The 13918-nt window shown below is 41.7% G+C and overlaps 1 protein-coding gene across 2 annotated transcripts in view; it reads left to right on the top strand.

Annotated features, from left to right (window-relative positions):
• Positions 1-13556, top strand: part of LOC120958203 (uncharacterized) — a 45897-nt gene extending 32341 nt beyond the window's left edge. The window contains exons 2-4 of one of the 2 annotated variants that reach the window (XM_040380830.2): positions 5567-5695; positions 11836-12425; positions 12504-13556. In XM_040380830.2, coding sequence (XP_040236764.2) covers positions 5567-5695; positions 11836-11954 — 248 coding nt within the window. In that variant the 3' untranslated portion in view covers positions 11955-12425; positions 12504-13556. The remainder of the gene's footprint in view (positions 1-5566; positions 5696-11835; positions 12426-12503) is intronic. The other variant, XM_040380831.2, reaches the window with a different exon arrangement.
• The last annotated feature ends 362 nt before the right edge of the window (positions 13557-13918 follow it).

Below are 13918 nucleotides of genomic sequence, written 5' to 3'. Positions count from 1 at the left end.
ATCATAACTGCGCGTGGAGAAAGAGCACCAAGATGGGGACGCGCGCAGCGCAACTAGAGTGGAAAACAATTATCTTTCATTCGTCATTTTGTTGTGTGGGGTGATTGGGGAAGAAAGGGGCTTGAGGTTTGTGGGTGGACATGGTGAGCATTTCACCGAGCCACCGAGCCCAGTGCGGCGCTGATCACCCGGCGTCATCGTCAGCTTCGTTGTCTGAGCGTGCTGACACGAGCGTAATCGTTTCACGCAAAATGATCGCCGACCGGCTAGAGACCAAGGGAGAGAGAGAGAAAGCAAACAAAATACATGAAAGTAAGAAGCATGGCACCGAAACTCCAGCTCCAACATGCCAACAAAACATGCATTTTGTGTCAACACGGTGTCGCTTTGTGATCACTCGGGGGGGGGAAACATTTCACGCAGCTGGACGACGACGACGACGCCTGACCTGCGAAACACTAAATGGTGCATCGTCCACTCCCAACCCCCAGTCCACTGCAGACACCGGGACAGCGATCTTCATTAACCTCCTTCGCGAAATGCCGCGGGTGGAACATCTTCATTCTGACTTCAGGACTCTTCCGACGACGCTGGGGCCGCGGGCCTGAAACGATCGGCTGATGGACATAATTGGTGGAGATTTTCTCAACTTCAGAATGTTAATTACTGTCAATTAAGCTGCAAAATTTGCCACAGCAAAACGAAGGACAATAAATAGAGGGAAACGGGAGGGAGTAAATCGAAAATTTACTGCCGGAACTAATCGGAAGACCGCTGGCGAAGATGAAAACGCACCACAAACGGACCAAAGCAACTGAGCATCGTGCAGCGTGCATAGCAATCTTTGGTGTTGATTCTTGTGATTAACGCAAACACCGACCATCGGCAGGATCGAACGCACACGGTAGAATCCTGCTTTTTCGGCACCAATTCATTTGAGCCTTCTTTCCCTGATTTAGGCCTGATGGTGTGTTATTAATTTTATTATTATTGCATGTTGTGCAGCTTTCTTGTTAGTGGTTTATTTTTGGAATGGATCGTTCTGTCACTGAACTTGGCTCTGGGCGGTTATGTTGCATTCTAAACGATGTTATATCTTGTTAAGTGCACAACCTTTTGTTATAAAGTGTTTCGAAGATTCACTAAGTGCATGGTTTACGTTTGTAATATGTGTGTCATGTATAATGTCATTATTGAGAAACAAACTAGACTTTGTTGTTAGAGATTTTGCTAATCTTTTATTTGAATATGGATTTATCCATTGCAATAGATCTTTAAATTACGAGCATGTTATATTTGAAAAGATTAAAAACTAGTATTTCATTCAAATAGAACCAAAATAAATACTAAAAGATTAAAGTGGAATACACTCATCGTGCCAAAACAAAAGAAAGGAAGCACAGAATAAATAAACTTTACATCCACCGTGGAACCCATGTTTTTATTGATTAACATTTTAAAACGCATCACTAAGCTTTGTATAACAGTTGAAAACTGTTATACATGTTTATCTAAGTCAAGCTGCTTTTAAACCTTTTACTGAGAGTCTTGGTGGCATTTTTGATATCCTAACATAGGTTCCGTATTAAAGAATGTACTACCGAGCATATATATTTAAAAAAACCTCATGACTTGAATTTAATTCAAAATGATTGCCTTCAAACGCTTCACTGATCTCACATTTGACATTTGAAGCGTTTCATGTGTGTTTCTCTGTTCATTTGTTGAAGTACTTATCAGCAGTAGATACCATCGTTCTATCGTAAAGAAATTTGTCCGAGACTACACTCCTAATCAGTGTCCCTGGGGTCACGAATCAACGTGTCGGTAGAAGATCTGCTCAGTGTGTTAGAAGATGCGACCAGCACGAAATCTCTTGTCCAGGGTCTATCAGTCCTTTACGAGTGTTTTCACTTACATGCACACACACACTCATACACATCAACATCTGGTAGTGGATCGTGACCAAGGATAGCCTGTGACGCTGCTTCCCTACGTGCCCGCACAATCTTAGGCCCAAGTGTTATCTGTCGCCGTAGCCGTTCACCGACCCCGCCAGGCAGCATGTCAAGTCAACGCGCCCAACTCCGAGGTACACACTTCCCCTTTGCGACCCTACGGGCCACCCCTTTTCCATCGTAAGTCCTGCCTATGTGCCAATGTGTGTGCGTCTTGTCTTGTGCGCACAGGCTCGAAACAATAAATTATTCTCCCGGGGGCTCTACGCGAAACGCGAGTCTAAAATTATCGCAATTTTTCCACCCACCTGGTAACGTTGGCTAGGCGGCTAGGCAGCCGACCCTTTTTCACACACCCTTTGGAAGAGACTGCCACCGCCCATTCCCACCCCCTCAGCCCGCTTTCAGTAGCCAAAGATGACCTCTGCTGCCTGCCTGTGAGAAGTGAGAACAACACGGGCCTCGGATAAAGGGCTCACACTGGAAGGAAGAACACGCGCGATGAATAATGTTCTTGCCATCATCACCCGGCGTGCTTTCCGAGACGAAACTGTGTGTATGGTGGGGTGGCGAAGAGACGAAAAAAGCAACAAGACAACAAAACATACACACACACAATTTGCATCCGTTTCGATAGCACCGAAACTGGTATGCGCAGACAAGGTGAACACTCGCTGGGCGCTGGGCGAGGCGAGCAGACAAATTTTTGAAATAGTTTTCGTCGTTCCTCCCGCCCTAAGCTGATGGTGCCGCTGATACCAGCGCGCGAGATGATGAAGGTGGTTGGCAAACTTCTGGAATACCCTTTTCCACAGCCCTTTCTGTCTTCTGCTTTCCCTTGCTACAGGAAAGCTTTTACGCAAACAATTTCGCGCTAACGCTCGTCTGTTAGCGCTTCTTTCCACCAGCACCACCACCAGTGACAAGGGTGTTTGTGGAGTGTTTGGTTAATGCAGCGGAAGCAAGATACCATGTTGTGAACATTCCAGCTACATTACCCCGCCTGCCAGCAAGACCCAAACCGAGCCCCGCTGCCACACACAAAATTCGAACTCACAAGAACCGTTCCTCGCCTATGCGCCCGTTGAAGTCTTTCGATGGTGATTCTTGATTCTATGGCTGGGCCTCTCCCCAGGATTACAGCAGCAGCTTTATTGATTATCGGCGCATTATGCTAATGTCGCGCGGCTGTGAGTACCGGGTGCCGTATTGTCGTGGAGTACCAATGTTCACCCTGTCCACTGCTGCGCTGTCCTCGGGAGCGTAAGCAAACGCAGACGCAGTCGACCGCTTCCACGGAATCCCGCTGCAAACAGTCACGCTCATTATCTGCTCTCACGGCGGCACGGGATACGCGATCTAACGCATGCGTACCCTGCCTTGCCACTCCAAGAGCAAGGTCCTTGTTGTGATGTACGATTTCGCCGTGCCACCGAGGAGCCACCGAAGGAGAAAGGCACATTTTTGCAACCTTTTGCCACTGCAGCCACGGACACAGCGGACGTGCGCGTATTTGCATATTCGGTGTGCCGGTGTGCTGTTTTGTTTGTCTGTTTGTTTGCTGCTGCTCATCCCTATCCTCCATCCGCTTGGCCGCACACTAAAAGGGTTAGAATATTAATGCACGCTGTGTGCTGGTGGGATGGAGCCAGCTCGGCAAACAATACCGAGACTCGACCGCATCTTCAGCCGTCGTTTGGGTGAGGGCTCTGGTTCGTAAAGGGTCTCGAGTCTGTGTGTGGGAACATACAACAGTGCAATCACCAAACAGAATGCACAAGCTCGCTTCACCAGCTCCATCCATGCTCGCCTGACTGTCGCATTCGCATTCTCTTCCCTGTTGCGGTGACATGTTTGGCAGAAAGTAAAAAAGCTTTTCTACGAAAAGCCAGTATCCTTGCGGTACGGTTACAACCAATGGGCTGGGTGGTCACGGTTCCATCGCTCACGGGGTGATAATGCGAGTCGATGCGTTTGCTGCATCAACGAACAAAATGCACCGGGTAGTGTCATAAAAGCGATGGCCCGATGGACACAACGTACAAATGTGCCTCGTAATACGTTACACTTCGTGCATATTATTGCTTCCGTTGAGGGCTTTTGTAGCGTTACAACGCGATTAAATGCGAAACTGAATTGCATCATGAAGTTATTTGGAGGGATTAAGGCTTCAGCTGAATGTGTTTTTGTTCTACTGCATAGTGTTGATGAGTTTGGTTTGGATTTTTTTGTTATAATCACTTTTTAATAACTATTCTTTGACTTTTTTTTCGTATTTGGCGGAAACTTACACTTGTTTCAATTGCTAAATCTCATTGTTTTTATTAATACACGATTTTATTGAAGTCGTCGCATTTTGAGAACATTATTCTTAATAACTTTCACAAATGAGCCTTACGCTCTAGAATGCGCTCTCTCCTCTCCTAGAACGTATCTTCTTTCTCTATTGCTGTTCCTCTCTCTACAAGTAGTATTTTGCGCAATGTCCTTGCAATGATCCAGAAAAATGATGTTCAGCAAATCATAAACTTTGTATTGTAGGATGAATCTAATGAGCAAAATATCCAGCGTAGCTAGGTATAAAATGACGAAAAAATTAAAATAATTAAATGACGTTTTCAGTGCACGAAAACAAAAATAAAATTGCCTTAAAATGTGTTTGTTTTATTGTTAAGGTAATCATATGAATCAATGAAAAATGGTATTTATTAGATTAAATTTTATTTTTGTAACTTGTTGAAGTTTGAAGTAGTTTGCAATATCTCATAACTCAAAACCAAACCGTTTTAAACAAAGTCTGAGTGTTCATTGTTCTTTCAGTACGAGAACATACGACAACTTCGTAAATCTACTTAAAAGAGTTTGTTTTTCGCATATTTTGTATTGTTTGCTAAACATCTTCCGCTGCATTACCTATTCCGTTACAAATGTTGATTGTTGAATAATGTTTTGTGCTTTGGTGCCGTGACCAGGATTGTCATTGTGCATTTTTTCTTATTCACTGGATTTGTGTCTGCTAGGTTAGTGTTTAATATTGAATGCATTTCATTTACAGCTCATTACAGATGCTTATTTTTGTCGCAAATCATATTCAATCTTATCACTCATTCTGGTTCATTGCCTGTAAATATTCACTGTACAGAATCATGTGTTTCGATATTTTCTTTTCTTTTTCAGCCATTGGGACAGAGCAATTAAAATGTAAATTCACATGCACATTTTTTGGTGGGTTGTTTTTGTTAGTTTCGACCTGGTTTGGCTTGCACATAGGTGTTTCTAAGAGTTTTATGGTTTTGATGGAAGTTGTTTATATTATTCACTATTACACACAATCACCTATCATGTACGCACTTGTTTTAAGGCACCACTCATCCAACACACCAAATCACACCTGCGGGACATCACTTGGAAGCACGGTATACGTTCCGGAAGAAAGCAAAACAAAACAAAATCGAAAGTCCTTCCCAATCACACCTTCCCTGCTCCTTCTCCCCCTGCCTCCTGGAACCCGCATCCCAAGACTGCGCCAGATCCAGAAGAGAAAGAGAGAGAGAAAAAAAGAGATAACAAACCGTTGCCGTTTGTCTGTTCTGCTCCTTAATTTCTAGATCGCGTTGCACTGGTTACGGCACCACCGAGCTATACGCCACGCATGTATCATTACTTTCCAGCACACATGACACACCCCTTCTGTTACTACCCCTCACTGGCACCGCAGCAGGCCCGATACCCACCAGGTACGTACAACGAGCCCCCACCCAAAAAGCTAAAGGGCTTGCATCCTTTTTTTTCGTTTTTTTTTTGCTGCATCCACATCTAATCTACCATCCCGGACATGAACACCGCTCAGAGTACGCTCGCCGTTATGGCGCGAAGTGTTACGCGAGTGTGTGCGTTGTGTTGTGTTTCGCACTAACTCACCATTCTACCCGCAAGCCATTGGGGTTTAATAACTAACGTCTGATGGGCGCACGCGCGCTAACGCTTCCTAATTATGCATATTATAGCTGTCCGGCCTCCTAACAAATAAACCAAAAAAGCAAGCGCACTTGATGATATAACTCCACGATGCGCTGACCGATATACTGATTCATTCACTTAAACGAGGAGGGGTGTAGGAGAGGAGGGAAAAGCTCTAAAGCATGAAGAAGCGCTTTTATTCCATTCTTTTCACTTCGCTTGGAGGAAGAAAGTAATAAACAAACTCAGCCGTAACCACAACAACAACAAATCCTAAGTAAACAAATCCAAAGTGTAGCTCTCACTAGCTGTCATCCGGTGACAGATGGTAACAGATGTCAAAAAGAATCTCCAAAACAAATCAGTCAGCAACCACGAAACAGCAACAGCAACCCAGAGCCAGACGGCCGAAGGGAATCACTTCAGCTCCGCTTGCTTACATAAAAGTTTGTTTTGCTTTCATCTTCAAATGCTGCAGATGAAAAGAAATTCTTTCACGACTCGTCCGACAGCTTGGAATCCTCATCTGGAAAGGGCCGGGCATGAATGGCCAGGTCCCGCGCAAAGAATGGCGCGCACGAGGGAAAACGTAACGCTTCCCTCTGGTGCACATTATACAATCGTCATTCGGGTCGCGTTACTTCTCTCAGGTTTCACTTTCTTTTATTACAGCCATACAATGTGAACCAAAGCAACACGGAGAGCCCCAGCCTCCAGCCAAGCTGATCATTCTTTTTCGAGCTCCTGCAGAAAGAGAAAGGAAAGAAAAAGGTGTCAAGCACAGTTGTTTTTTTTTTTGCTGCTGCTTCGTCTCTCACGCGTCTTTTAATTCTCCTCCGTTAATGTCATACCGCCCACTAAAAGGCTTCACTGGGTGGGTGTTGCGAATATAGCAGTGCGCGCGCTCGCGCGCCCTCTAGTGGCAATCCGGATTAAGTGACATGGCTTCACTTACTAACGCTTGATCGACTTGACAGATACGCAGATGTGTAATCGCTACGTTTGCGTACGCCATCATTGCCAGCTCAGTAGAGTGCGCGGGTGTCCCCTTCTCATTCTATCACTATCAACATCAGCACTAAAGCCACTGTCGCTACTATGCTAAGAGGCCACGCTCCTAGCAGCGATCATCATCATCGCGTTTTATTGTTGTTACTGCTCCTGCTGCTGCGCTGTGTAAAGCGCCTTGTTATTAATTTCAACATATTCAAGCAACCGCGCAACAATAGGGAGGCTGTTTTTGCACACAGCTGCAGATTTCGCCGCACCGATTAGGCACCGATCCCGGCCTGTCAAGCCGACTCAATCAAGCGCCCAACCCGAACCTCTATTTCTTAACCGTTTCCCGTTCGCACTGCTCGAATCAGGGAGCGGTTAATTTACGACCGTTTTCACTTTCCACGCCACGCTCTGCCACGATCTCCCATTACCCCACCCGCTTTGCTGCCTTTTTCTTTCTTTTTTAATCTTTCCAAATTAAATTAAAACGTCCCCAGCCCGGCGTCCCAAGGATGGGAAAGTGATGTGATGTTTTGCTGAATGATTGGACAAAAACACGCCTTTCAAATTTGTCCCAAGTGTCCCATGCTGAAAGGGTGCGAAAATCGTATTCAATACGAGAAGATCCTGTTTTTATCGAAACAATTGGCATGAGGCGTGAGCCCATATAGCACAAGGGGAGTGTTTACGAGAGAGTTGCAAATTGAGGTTTATTAAGCCGAGGCACCGTTACCGATGCTGCCAGTGTCAGTGCAAAATATCATATTTTATTCAGTTTTGCTTCCTTTTTATTGCCCATTTTGGGAGCTAATTACGGAACAGGTTAGATATGAACGAAATCAAACTGATTCCTTTCACCGAATTTCGATAAAGAAATGCACTATTTTAGGTAGCAGGGTTAGCAGATTTTGTTTGAATGTGTTATTCTATAGTTTTGCTTTTTATTTAGATTTTTCACGTACCTTGCAACTCCCTTATTGTGTTGTAATCTAAAAATATTTTTAATTTTAATTTTTTCATGCAAATATGTTCACAATTTTGGAGATGTAATCAATCTTTTTTGTTTTTTTTTTTCACTTTACTATCCCTTTCAACATATAGTTGTACTTTAGTAGGCGCTTGAAAGTTCAACTTAAAACATCAAATTCAAAGATAAAGTAAATTTTTCAAAAATAAAAACAGCAGAAGATTATATGTACGATGGCTATGATATAAAAAGTAGTTTAAAAAGATAACGTGCAAAGTTAACTACTCAGATTGTCTGAATGTATGAATATCATAAAACAAAATTTAGATCAGCTCAAATAATGGGGCCCTTTCCGTTTTAAGTTCGTAGGCTGAAATTTCAGCCTATCAGCTGTTTGCATTGTATAACAGTTTTCGAGCAGCTATCTAAGTGAGTATAATATACAGGTGAGCTTATCCCAAGGTGTATGAATTTAGAAGACGAATTTAGAATATAGAAGAATTTAGATTTTTATCGCTTCTACTTCTTAATGAAGATTTTAAGAGTGTTTTATGTATTCGTCAAGCCTCAAGAAAGCTTGTTTGAACAAAAGTTTTCACCCATCCTGTCAAAAAGTGATATTCAAATTTGGTTTTAAAAAACATACTATGAGACCACCTGGACTACGTACACTTTGGCTCTAGATTCCACCACGTGATCTCTTTAATGCACCTTGTCATAAATGTAAACAACACCGTGTTTTCGATCAGGTACTCGAAACTAATTCTAGCTTTGAGGTTAGAATAATCTTGACTGAAAATTGCATTCTAGTGTTTTGTGTGGTTTTGTATGGAGTGTTTACATGATTTCAGCCTCCAACTGTCAAACTCCATACAAAAAACTAACTAGAATCGTGAAAGGCCCCAATATTAGATAAACCTTTACATAGCAGTTGTTACAATCGATCGATTAAAAGCACACTTGTCAAAGAAATCTCCGAAGAAAAGATTAAAGAAAATAAGGAGCAGAATTCGAAATGACAACAGAATAAAAAGGATACTATTGGAATAAAAAGAGGCCAACAATCATAATACACAGATCAAAACACCTTGGTAAAACTATCAAACTTTCAAAAGATTGTCTCTAACTTGTAGCACCAAAAAAACGTGGTTAAAGTTTCGAGAAAGCGTTTAACCGTTAATGCTCAGAAAACCCCTGTAAATCTCGCCACAACGCAAAAAATAAGGGACAATCTGTGGTCGCTGATAGGCTGGATTAATAATTTGAATTTTTAATAATTATAACAATAGCACTTCATTCGGTGCTCATGCATAACTACAAACTGTAAATCCCATTCTCGTTATTCAACTCTCTTATGGTGACATTTCCAAAACCATTTAAATATGAATTAAAAGCAGATTTAGAGACGCTTTTGTGGATGCTTTTCCCGAAGCACCATTTATGTTATCATCTCATTAGCTTTCTCTTCTAATGCCTTTTAGCCTTTCGCTTAATCTGCTTAGTGATCCTATCTTTTACGTCAGCTTTGTTTTTTTTATATTATAATTACATTCCAAATGAGTTCAATTTTTGAAGGCGTTTCAACTATACCTTTAAAGGAGCGCGTTCCATATTGCACACTGCTGCTTCAAAAACATCCCATCATTCATCATAGTGCCCCACCTGCAGTGGGTTCAAATTCAATCAAAATACCTTAAACTAGCTACACAGGGCAAGTGCTTTTACCTTCAGCTTACTGTTCGATTCCATTCCAAGCCGCAAGCAGAAACCGAACCACTAGCTGTTGGCCGATTTTCGCTATAACTCATTAATTTGCTTCCCTTTCGCTGGGGGAGCATGCTTCTCCGCCTGAGGGGTGTTTGGAATTTTTTACACCGCCTAAATGCTCAAATTTAATTATGCTTGAAGCATTAAACCTCCGCCACGCCAAACGGTAGCCCCACGGCAGCGCAAAACTAAACTTTTGAATCGATCCGCTTACTGGACCGATCCTTCTGTCTCTCTCTCTCTCTGTCTCGAGTTGCTAGTTGCTGGTGGTATTTTTAAAAACAAAAAAAAACACACACACGCGGTCAGAGCTACCAAATGAAAATACCGCCAAACTCGTGTCCAATTATCCGAAAGTGAAACCCGCTAACGTACTAACCCGCCCGAAAGGGCGAGTTTTGTATTTTGGTGGATGACCGGAATCTCGCCAAAGCGCGTTCGCGTTGTTTGCTTGTTTTTAGGAGATTTTCCATTCCTCCAATGCTACTCTACTGCGGTAGTGCGTTACCACCAGTTTATTGGTTGGTTTGGCAAAATTTTCCCTTTTTCCCTCCCTCCCCTCCCGTCCGTTAATTAACAAGCCGGCTCGCGAGGCTCATTTGGAAAACGGTAAAATTTCACTTGTCAAACTAATAGCGGCTACAAGCGGGCGACGCAGTGCGATCTGCGTGCGATCGACATTTGTTACATGAGTGATGAAGGGTTTGAACACGGGGGGGGAATGCGAAAAGAAATGCTTAAGTAGACCGGCGGTTTGTTCCATAGTTTGCGTGTTTAAAGGTGGAGCGCCTGCTACAAAGCGCTTTCATCCTCTCTACACTCTGGGCTATGCCGGCGGTTGTGCATCTTGTGCTGCACTTGCAAGACGCGTGTCAACCATACGTGTAATGAGAAAAGATGTTCAGATGTTGACGCTTCCTGTGTTGTAATAGTGTGGCACTGTGCGAAGCGCATTGACATGGCTTGTTTTTTTTTTTTTTTTGTTATTTCATAATGCATCAAACATTGCTTTTACGCTGATTGTAACCTTACACCTTACACGCTAGTTGGAAAATATAGACGTTTGTTTTGTTCGATTGTTTGTTGTCGTTATGCTTTTTCATAGATTAGTGATAGATTTATCAGACTGATTAGAATAGTTTATTTGTATTTTTTCCAATACGATAAAGTTGTGCAATTAATATAATATATTTAAAATTTATATTCTTGCTCTTTTTGCTACGTATGTTTTACACTTTTTTGCTCAATTTGCTCAATACAATTGAAGTTCATCAAATGAATATAATACTAAAATTATTTAATTCTGTTATCCCATTCGCTGTCTAATAATCACAATCTATTAAATTAATGTTCAATTTGTTTCCATTTGCTAAACAAAACCAAACAATGAACTCAAATTTTTTTTTTGAATATTTATCTTCATTTTTAAACTCGATTTCTTCTTTTCTTCTTTTTTTTGTTCCAATCTAAATTTAAATCGATCTTTTTCATCATTCATTGTTCATTATTCTTTTTCCATCGAATTATTGTGTTATGCTGTTTTATAAGATCTTACTAATAGTTGGTATTATTTTCTAAAACATTTTATACTTATTCAAACATTTAACGTATCTTTAAAAAATTGTTATCGATTTTGTATCCTTTTATAGCAGTTAGTTTACACTTTTTCAATATAATTAATATTTAAAACATGAAAAATAAAAACAAATGCAATTTTCATACCTTTTATTGTACTAAGCTTATAGTATTAGTATACATATTTATTAATAGTTTCATTATCTTCTTAAAACTGTTATTATTACCAAACTTTGCTCTACATTTTTATACTTATTATACGACAACACGACTTTTTCATCATCACGCCCACTTAGATATTCCTCTTTTTATCATTGTTTTTGTTATTTTTGTTAGACATTGTTTCCCATTTTTCAATGGCGGTTTTTTATGGTGACATTTTGAAACCATTTGAACATTTATTGAAAGTTAAACCTGTTTTTAGCGCTTTTCTGAGCCTATTTCTGCAGTTCCTTTTATTCTAGCTAATAGTTTTAATTTTAATCTATTTAATGTTTAACTGTTTAATGTCTCTTTATTATTTTTATCATTATTTTATTTTGTTCGTTAAGACATATTTTCTCATTGTTCTAATTTTCTCCCTTTTTTCTCTTCCCTCGCTCCCGACAGGTCTTTTTATGCGACCGGATGAGACGAACCTCTACACCACGCTCGAGCAAACGATGAGCAGCAATCCGAACGTGTACTTCCAACGTGGTGGTGGCGTCCATCCGGGAATGATGTACTGAGGTAGTAGAGCAGCTAAGGTAGCAGAAGTAAACGCTACTACTACACCAACAGCCTGTTGGCGTGTCTGCAGCCGAAGGGACTACAAATGGAAGGACACAATTAGAAACACTAAGAGACTTAGCCTAGTAAAGACAACGAACCCGGAGAGGAGAACGAGCCGTGTGTGCGTGTGTGTGCGTGCGTACCGGCCGTGTACTAAGAGGATGCTTCCCCTGTGCCTGCGCAGAAGGGTGGGAAGAGGTGATTTTAGATGCGTAAGAAACTCTGCCCCTTACAAAAATAGCAACCGAAACGCTCCACCGCTCACGCTTTCGACACCACACGACGGGGAACAAGGGTGAGGGGGGGGGGGGGAAACAGGTGAACTAAAATCCCACCACCCTTCATCCCAGGGAACCTGCACCTGCACTCCTGCTACTACTCCTTCTCCTCATGCCAATGGGACCGATAGTTTTCATTTAGTTAATTTAGTAAGTATTGCTCAATACCTTTTCTTTTTATTACATTTTTGAACATTTTCTAATTTTTTTTTGTTTACCATTTTACAGAGTAAACGAGAAAATGTGATCTCTCTACGGTAACTGCTGACAGGAAATTAAAAAGGGAAGACGCGCGACAAAGGCGACACCAGCGGGTACAAAACGTTCGCATGGACAGCAATGAAGTGCTAGGAAATCAGTAATTTAACAACAACAACAACAGCAACAAAATCATTTCAATTTCGGAAAAGGAAGCAGAAAACTAAGTACCGGGAAGCTTACTCAATTTTACTCATTTAAAAAAAAATGACTAGCAATATTTAGGAGTTTGTGCGAGCATTCGCATGCAGTGTTTGAGATTCACCCAGTAGTTGATTAGTGTTCGGGCACACCTTTCACGGAACCGGTGACAGGTGGGCCACCCCTGTAGTGCAGTACTAGTACCGAACACAGGAGCGCTTCTTAGATTGTAGTGAATAGGTTTCCCTCAACCCCTTTAGCGCGACCATGTCAGTGGCGTTGATGCTAAGCCATGAGACAGCGGAAGAGAGAACGAGATACTTCTATCCCTTAATTTTTAATTCCCTCCCACTGTGGCATGACGAACGGACTTTTTACGGTTTAGTGCTAGGTATGGTATTTTTTTAAGGTTAGGTAAAAAACACTCCCGAAAAAGCCTTTTTAACTTCCTTCCGTTTCATTTCTATCAGTTGCCACCCCACACATACACAAACGACACACCCTACGGTACGAAGTCTGAAAGCGCATTCGGTGGGCAGCTGTGTATATATTAGTATTTAGCAGGAAAAGGAGAAACAAATCGAACAAAAAAAAAACAAATTTAAGAGAATTAAAATTGGCAGCTAGTCGATGGTTTTGCTATTCTTTTGTGCAGTACCATCGACGTTGCTCCATTTCGCTGCCCTTCGCTTAACTTCCTTTTTATCCCGCGATAAAACCATTCCCCATCCCCCAACGAGAGATTGACGACTAGCAATTAGATTTTAAGTGATTGTGCGTAAGGAAGCGATCGATAGCGAACGCCGCGAGGAGCTGGAAGGCAAAAACGAAACTAATGTGTAAGAGATTCTATGAGAATAAATAGCGAAAATCAGAAAGAGATCGAACGTTTTGTGTGATTTTTTTGCCAAGAAAGAAATGATTTTAAATAAAACAGCCTAATTGGATTATTATGAAACCAATTGGAAAGGTCTGTATAAGAAGCAATGGCGATAAAGTGTGAAAAAACTCATATTTTCTGCGCACTCGTTCAACCGTCACAATTCAAACGCTCGTGTCATCATTGCACAGTAGCGTCATCTAGCTGTGAGAATTGTAAGCTACATGATGCAGCCGTTTTGGAAAAAGCCTTTTGTGTTCACAGTGGGCACTCGGTTAGCATTTCTTTTGCATTTTAAACACAAATACTATCGATTCATTACCATTTAAAATATTATTCTAAAACTTAATAATCAGTTGAACGC

Source organism: Anopheles coluzzii, chromosome 3, assembly GCF_943734685.1.
Source record: "Anopheles coluzzii chromosome 3, AcolN3, whole genome shotgun sequence".
NCBI lineage: Eukaryota > Metazoa > Arthropoda > Insecta > Diptera > Culicidae > Anopheles > Anopheles coluzzii.
This window is presented reverse-complemented; position numbering and strand designations above follow the sequence as displayed.